Source organism: Macrobrachium nipponense, chromosome 37 (assembly GCF_015104395.2).
Source record: "Macrobrachium nipponense isolate FS-2020 chromosome 37, ASM1510439v2, whole genome shotgun sequence".
Taxonomy (NCBI): domain Eukaryota; kingdom Metazoa; phylum Arthropoda; class Malacostraca; order Decapoda; family Palaemonidae; genus Macrobrachium; species Macrobrachium nipponense.
Genome location: NC_061097.1, coordinates 21,924,551 through 21,933,603, shown reverse-complemented (window position 1 = coordinate 21,933,603; position 9,053 = coordinate 21,924,551). Strand labels below are relative to the sequence as shown.

At 34.5% G+C, this 9,053-nt stretch overlaps 1 protein-coding gene across 1 annotated transcript in view; it reads left to right on the top strand.

Annotated features, from left to right (window-relative positions):
• The window catches only part of LOC135209071 (uncharacterized), a 261,895-nt gene extending 254,590 nt beyond the window's left edge, over nt 1-7,305 (top strand). Inside the window, exons 16-17 of the mRNA XM_064241653.1 lie at nt 2,818-2,937; nt 5,048-7,305. Coding sequence (XP_064097723.1) covers nt 2,818-2,937; nt 5,048-5,188 — 261 coding nt within the window. The 3' untranslated portion in view covers nt 5,189-7,305. The remainder of the gene's footprint in view (nt 1-2,817; nt 2,938-5,047) is intronic.
• Nucleotides 7,306-9,053: the final 1,748 nt, after the last annotated feature.

Here is a 9,053-nt window from a genome sequence, read left to right as displayed (position 1 = left end):
TGGGCAGTGGCCAGTAATCAGATACAGCGCAGGAATAGTGGAATGGGCGAAGGCAGAACTCCGCACCATAGATCAGAAAACTAGGAAACATATGACAATACACAAAGCACTACACCCAAGAGCAAATACGGACAGACTATACATAACACGAAAGGAAGGAGGGAGAGGACTACTAAGTATAGAGGACTGCGTCAACATCGAGAACAGAGCACTGGGGCAATATCTGAAAACCAGTGAAGACGAGTGGCTAAAGAGTGCATGGGAAGAAGGACTACTAAAAGTAGACGAAGACCCAGAAATATACAGAGACAGGAGAAAGACAGACAGAACAGAGGACTGGCACAAGAAACCAATGCACGGACAATACATGAGACAGACTAAAGAACTAGCCAGCGATGACAATTGGCAATGGCTACAGAGGGAGAGCTAAAGAAGGAAACTGAAAGATGATAAAGCGGCACAAAGATCAGGCCCTAAGAACCAGATATGTTCAAAGAACGATAGACGGAAATAACATCTCTCCCATATGTAGGAAGTGCAATACGAAAAATGAAACCATAAACCACATAGCAAGTGAATGCCCGGCATTTGCACAGAACCAGTACAAAAAGAGGCATGATTCAGTAGCAAAAGCCCTCCACTGGAGCTGTGCAAGAAACATCAGCTATCTTGCAGTATAAGTGGTACGAGCACCAACCTGAAGGAGTGATAGAAAACGATCAGGCAAAGATCCTCAGGGACTATGGTATCAGAACAGATAGGGTGATACGTGCAAACAGACCAGACGTGACGTTGATTGACAAAGTTAAGAAGAAAGTATCATTCATTGAGTGTCGCAATACCATGGGACACCAGAGTTGAAGAGAAAGAGAGGGAAAAAATGGATAAGTATCAAGATCTGAAAATAGAAATAAGAAGGATATGGGATATGGGATATGCCAGTGGAAATCGTACCTATAAGCATAGGAGCACTAGGCACGATCCCAAGATCCCTGGAAAGGAATCTAGAAAAACTAGACGCTGAAGTAGCTCCAGGACTCATGCAGAAGAGTGTGATCCTAGAAATGGCACACATAGTAAGAAAAGTGATGGATCCTAAGGAGGCAGGATGCAACCCGGAACCCCACGTATAAATACCACCCAGTCGAATTGGAAGACTGTGATAGAGCAAAAAAAAAAAAAAATAAATAAAGTAAAAATAATAATAATAATAATAATAATAATAATAATAATAATAATAATAATAATATAATAATAATAATAATAATAATAATAATGGACAATTAAAAGCCACAGTAGTGTTAAAATTATATTTTTGTACAATCCTAAAAACTACCAAGAGACTTTCGGATACTGCTCCGTATTCCTCTTCAGTCCATCTTCTACTCTTCATTTTTCTATAATGGTCGTAATGTCTGCCCGTCCGTCTGGCATTCAATCACTACTAAATGGCTGGTCCAATGGGCATGAAACTTGGCAGGGTTATAGTGGAGACCCCAAAGATGGTTTATAATGGGGTTTCATCCTACCTCCCCTCACCCCTTTCCGAAGGGGGTGGGGGGGTGAGGGGATTCCCTGAAACGGAGCTGGTTCTGTCCGTGAAACAAGGTTGTTTACGCGCGTAGACTTCATATTTTCTGTATACATATGTTTGCTGGTACTAATAATAATGGAGAACCAAGCCTACAGTATTGTATAGTAACATAAATATTTAAAGATAGATTTGTACAGAAAGCTTTCGGACTGTTTGATTCCCATTTTTATACAGATTTATCTTTAAATATATGTGCGTATACATAATTGTGGCATTTTCTCCATTATTATTATTATTACTTTTATAAAAGACCCTCTTTTAGGCAAATGCGATTAAAGAGAATGGCAGAATTAAGCGAGTTGATTTTATATATAAAGTTACCTAGCTTAATTCTGATATTATTATTATCATCATTATTATTATTTCACTAAAGGTTCTTTGCAGTGTCTCTACATCCCTTAGCTGCAATTCCTTTCAATCATTTGACTGTACCTCCTTTCATATTATCGTTCTTCCATCTTGCTATCCTTAACCCTCTCCTAACAAATGATTTCATAGCGCAACTGTTGTGAGGTTTTCTTCCTGTTACACCTTTCAGACCAACTTTGTTTCCTTTCCAGCGCTAAATGACCTCATAGGTTCCAGTGCTTGGCCTTTGCCTTAAACACTGTATTCCAATCCATTCCATTATTATTATTATTATTATTATTATTATTATTATTATTATTATTATTATTATTATTATTATTATTATTATTATTATCTCTTCATTCATGTGGAAGAAGTCTTCTAATTCATTCGAGTTTCTAACATATCTTTCAACGAATAAATAATATAATCTAATATATTATTTTTTACTCTTGTTTTGCCAATTAAGAAGTCAAGTCAAAAGTTTTAAGAGACTGTGTTTTAGAGGGAATCTCTCTCTCTCTCTCTCTCTCTCTCTCTCTCCGTCAACAAACTAGATGTTGTAACGCCAGTTTTCAACAGACATAATTCTCTCTCTCTCTCTCTCTCTCTCTCCGTCAATAACCTAGATGTTGTAACGTCAATTTTCAACAGCCATAATTCAATTGATCCTCTCTCTCTCTCTCTCTCTCTCTCTCTCTCTCTCTCTCTCTCTCTCTCTCTCTGGGGAAACCCGAACGAGGTGTAAGGTCTGTAGGGTAAGTATACCAAAAATGACTAAACGTAGAAGGAGAGCAAAACTGAACAACAACAACGCTTAGATTTCCTACAAACTCCAAAGGGGACTTTTTCCTGACGTAACTCTTCCTCGGCAGGGTATCTTAGGTCGGGAGGAGACGGAGGACCAGCTGAGGCTCACCATAGTTCCCCCTGGGTGTGGATATTACAAACTCCTTATTTATGGTATTCCTAGGCCACAGGTGGGTGGCTCTGTGGTATGTGTCTCGCCTGCGTTTTTTTTGCTCTCTCGTTTTTGGGAAGGGTGGACGCATTAGGCCTGGCTGGCGTACTTGCGAAAGCTTTTTTAAGATTGTTTTTTGATGAAGGATGCATTGGAGATTTGTGTTTCTGTTTTTTAATTTTTTCCTGTATTTTTTCTTGCTGAAAGTATTACCACTTTAATTTAGAAGAATAATTTAATAATAGTGTTATAATAAATCGAGGTACTTTAACCCGGACTTTCACTCGTATATTATGTTTTCTTTGTATTTCTTGCTGAAACATCCGGTTCTTTGTATGGAGCACATTTTGAGTTTTCATATTCTACAATTCCAAAGATTCATTTGGTGCTTCAGAGTGACCAAACTTTTTTTTCAAATTTCGTTAAAGTTGTGTTTTCGACTTGCATAAATACATTTTCTTGTTTTTAAAGAATTTATTTTTCTTGTGTCGTATATACCAGTTTTTCGTGATCCGAAAGTTTATTGTCTTGAGAATTTTAATTTTGTTTTCACTGCAAATTATCTTATTTCCAAATACAATCGGGTTTTGGAAGCTTTCACACGCACTGACAGCCTTAACATGAATAGTTGCAGGATCAGAATAGGATTAAGTATTAGGATACATATAGGTCCTGTAGGATAAGAACAGGTTATCGAGATAGTTCAGCTAGATGGAGGCAGACAAGATTGATCATCTGATAGGAAATCAAAGGTAAAATTTAAAACCAAATTTATTGCCTGCAAAGCCAATTTTATTTTGGGTCGACGCCTAGTTTTGGTTTGCTGTAATACGAACTTGTAATGGAATACATAGAGTGCCTTTATATTTAATGTTATTGATCGACTTGACTTTTAATCATGCTTGAAAATTTAATGTTTAAAAGAAAAATATTTTTGAACGTTTTTAAATTACTGCTTGGAATCTGTTTTGGAACTAATTCATCTTAACTATCGTGTTTGTGTCTTTAACTTCCTCTAAAATTCTTGCCTGAAAAAATTCCTGTTTAAATCATTTTCTTCGTGTGTTGGTGTGTTTATATTTATCTAAACTTCTTGCTCGAGACCTGTTTTCTAAAATTGAATAGTTCTGTAGTGTGTTTGTGTATTTATATATGTTTAAAAATTTCACGGTGAAACCTATTATTATTACATTCGGAGCATCCTAATCATGTCGCAACACCCAGATGAAATGTTCAGGAAACCTGCATAATCAAGGCTGTTGTGTTGTTGTGTTTTTGCACCGAGTTCACGAAATGCACGAGCTTGTCGGGTCTTTGGGCCTTTTGTCGGAAAGAAGAGCACCAATCACACGCTTCCATGACTGTGGCGAACACAGAAGCAATCAAGAGTTTGCGATTGTGGTGTCACGTTTGATTTGAAAACACGTGGTTCATGAAACGTAGTTGTGCGTGTTATAGCAATGGATGACAGTTGTTTTTAGACTAGAAACACCACAGTACCCTATTCACGAGATTGGTCTTGGAAATTCAGTGAAGACCAAATGCACTTGTCTTGTAATGGACCATATGAACTATAAAATTCAGTGTTCAAGTAATCGATGTCTAGAGTTAAATTAAAGAAGAAGTAATATGCTAAAGAATAGATTAATTTATAAATCACAATAGTAGGTATTAGAGAAAGAGAGACTGGCACTTATGAACTGAATTTTATTCCTTGAACGTATAAATTAGCAATTAGATGTAACCAAAGGAATCCTGTAAATAATGTATATAGTACCACTCTTGTTAACCAGATTAGCATCATTGGTATGGCCTGCATAGAGATGAGAGTAACACAATCCTTTAATTGTTGACGTATAATATCCCTGTTCGTGTAACAAAGTAAAGCTTACATCACACGTCCATTAACCCATCATCATTTTGATGTCCAAAATATCACCTAAAGTGTCTCTCTTAGGTACAGTAGTAGTACTACCCCTTTTTTCTGTGAATTCTTATCACTTATCACTGTTAAAACTGAAACCCTCTTTTCTAAACCAGTAGTAGTAGTAGCAGTAATAACAGTAGGATTTCCCGTTGGAACGGCTCCTTTAAACCCAACTTCTATAGTCTCTCTTGTTGCTTCTTCTCCTTGTGTGCGTTAGGTCAGAGGACGTTGGAGCTTACCTCTTCTGGCATCCTACCTCATCGAGTGCAAGATGGTTCTCGAATCGAAGAATCACGACAGGAACCCCGAAAAGAAGAAGAACGGGAAGAGGAAAATAAGAGTCAATAGTCGGAGATAATGGACGGGCGAACCGATAAAAAAAACACACACACACAAGAAAAATAGTGGAGGACTTTTACGGAGACACTCTGTCCCCGTTGTTCTTAATAACGAAAAACATTACTGCAGTCAAGTTGCTCGATTGATGGATGAAATGTCACACGAGACAAATGGGAAAATGGGGACCTTTAGTTTCATTGGGAATGAGAAAAGTTCGGATATTTTTGAGCTTTGTAAAGAACGTCATTCGAACATATAGTCTGTGAGGATCTCGACGTATGGGGTCAAGGAAATAAAAAAAAAAGCAAAAAAATCGTCTTTAGAATCCATATTGAGAAACGTTTTGAAAAATTTGTTTCATTGTTGAGTATAACATGAAAGTGTTTTTAGTGCAAGATTTTCAAGGGATGGTCTTAAAAGAGCGAGGAAAAAAACCAGACCTTTTCCTCGGTCCTTAAAAGTAACTGTAAACATTTTGGTGAGAGACGAGTGTTCTGTCAGGTTAGTTGACTCAGGGGAGCAAAGACTGTTATCGTTACTGTAAAATTAAGTTTGGTATCGTTCTTATTTTTTTATTATATCTGTGTAATTCTTTGCTTATTTATATGATTAACTATTTTGGCCTTTAGTTTTCGAATAAATGAACAAAACCTTTTACTCAAATATCCGGCGTTCTTTTGTTACTTCGATACTTGTCTATAATATATGGACTTTTGACATTTATATGCTTTTAAGAACTTTAATGCTTGTTTGAAAGTTGAATACTGTTACTAAAGACATAGTACTTTTTAGAGAGTTCATATACCTTGCGAAAGTTTATCTAATGCTGAAAAAAATTAGTATCTTATACTTTAGAAAGTTATTTATATATGGAATTTATTCCAAAAGGTTTAGATAGTTCTTTACAGTAAAATCATGAAAAAAAAATATATTCAAGGCTACAGTAGCCAAGTTGACGTATTTATTCGCATTATATCTTAAGTTAACTAACAGACTTATCAGTTTCACGACAAATCTGGCAAAAAAAAATTAAGACAAAATAGTTTGTTATTTATTCTGCTCTCTTGTGTTCAAGTCTTTCAGTTATCTGATGCGCCCCGACACAAAATACTAAGAGGAATGGAAACACGCCATGAGGAGTAACGTATGTTATTGTGGTCATGACTATCTGCAGAACTTCTACTCTTACTTGGCTTTTCTGACTTCTATATCCTCCTGTTTGTCGCTTTATCTCTTTTTGAGTATCTGGCCTTTTCGTCCATTCATTTTCCGTTCGTCTTCTCTCTCTCTCTCTCTCTCTCTCTCTCTCTCTCTCTCTCTCTCTCTCTCTCGTCTTGCTTTCAGACAATTGTCATTCCAACACTCTCTCTCTCTCTCTCTCCATCTTTTTCTTCTTTGTCTTCTTTGTCTTGATTTCAGGAAATTCTCTCTCTCTCTCCTTTGTCTTCTTTGTCTTGATTTCAGAAAATTGTGTCTCTCTCTCTCTCTCTCTCTCTCTCTCTCTCTCTCTCTCTCTCTAAAACATCCAACCAATAGACCCAGTTACGAAATCAAAAGTCAGTGTAACAAGAACAACATCAAAGAGAAAGAGAGGGAGGATATTGTGACCAAAAGTTGTTGGCAGAGCAGTTGAAAAAAAACTCCCACATTTCCGAAACAATCAAACCCACTCTCAGCTAAGTTTTTTTTTTTAACTTTCAAACTCCCTCTCAGCTAACAGGTTTTTTTTTTTTTTTTTTTTTTTTTTTTTTTTTTTTTTTTTTTTTTACTTTTATCTTAGGGTATCGAAAGAGATCTTGTGTCCTTAAAGGAAAACTTCCGAGTAGAGAAAACTTTCAAAAGTTTTCTTTTTCCACCAAAGGTGGACACTAAGCTTGGGAAATCTAAGTTCAGGTCGTATCCGCCAAGTGGTTTGTGCTGTACATTTTATTTTTTTTTTCTATTTTTTTCTTTAAATTTTAATTTTTTATTAGAGAAATATTTTCACACAATTTCCCTGCAGCAGAATGAGTGTTGTATAAGAAATATATCTCCTGTCAGTTGTAATATTGAAGACTTCAAGAAAATTAGCTTTTCTTTATTGAATAAACATTTTTATTTTATAAAATGTACTGTCATAAATTATTCGTTACTGAATAGGCAATTTTTATTTCTTTAAGTATCCAGTTTTGCTTTTCAGAAGTTAATTTTTATTCAAGTGATTTTTCAGTTTTTACTTTGATGATTAAATAGTCTTACTTTATAGACAGAACCAGTCATTCTCTAAATTGCGAGCACAGCGCTAAGCTGGACTTAAATCTTTGAAAGGTCTTGTTTTGTATCACATATATTTTTATAAATAACTATTTTCCTTTAAAAGGACACATGTAATTGAAAAAAAAATTACCTACATTTTTTACCAAATACAGTATTGCTTATATTGCAAGTACTACCTGTTTCGTAATAATATAACAATGTTTTCCGATATTTTTAAATGCATTTTTTATCACCAACCAAAGTGTTGTCAAGAAGTGTGGTAAGAAACCTTTCAGTCCATCTAAATAAAATCTTGCAACTCACGAACGAACTGACAGGCAGCGACACCTTTTAAATAAAAAAACGAAGAAACTATGACTAATAAATGTAAATAATAAAAAATGAACAAAACTTCAAAGACTAGACACTATAGGAGACGCGAACTAAACGTTCAAGTGAAGAGTCGTATGCAAGTCAAAAATATGCAAGTTTACGTTAAAAAAAACCGAACGGACGAAAATGTGCGAAAATGGATGTGCGATTTTATAGAAAACGAGAACGAAACAAAAAAATGTAAATGTAATTTGTTAAAACAGAATAACAGTTCATGAATACCGACACCTGGCACACCCCAGGTGACTGTTGTGAAAGTGGAGGTATTTGTGTAGTATGGGAGAAATGAAAATAATGAATAAAGCTTCACCGTTGTTTTCTTTGTCCCTTTTTGAAATTATCTATTTTTGCAGGATTGAGCATTTCTGGGCTGTAGTGGGTGCATTTTGTATGGTCGGTTTTCCATGGGAAAGTCATTTCATAAGAATTTTAAAAAATTGTTTTAAATAAAGCGTTAGTTTTATTTGGTTAATGTGTGAATTATATGTATATATAATATACATTTATATGTATATGCATATATTTATATACGTGTGTATATAATATATAATATATATATATATATATATATATATATATACACACACATATTATATATATATACTATATATATATATATACATATATATATATATATATATATATATATATATATATATATATATATATATATATATATATATATATATATATATATATATATATATATATATATATATATATATATATATATACACACACACATATATATATATATATATATATATATATATATATATATATATATTATGTGTTGTATGTATATTACGTATATGTATATATACACACATACATTATGTATATATAATGTATATGTATATATATTTGTGTGAATATACATATATATACAAACATATACTATATAAATACACGAGCAATAACAGAACCATAGAGAGGATACTACATATCATCAACAGTTTTGTTCGATTGTTTATAAGTGCTGCGCCAGAATATATATTCTCTGGCTGAAGCAGCATTGAGAGAAAGTGTATTCAACACAGCCCCACATGCAGATTTCTAAACGCGTCGAGGATCTCTCTTCATTTCTGTAGTGGTTTTGCGAAATCCAGGACCACTGGGACGTGCTCAGGTAAGATTTCGGACGTAAGTCTGCTTGGATGGGACTTTTACGTAACGAGTACATTTGGTTTGTGGGTGGGGGTGGTGATGGTATTTTAAACCGTGTTCGTATGTATTTTTTATGTATATATATATAT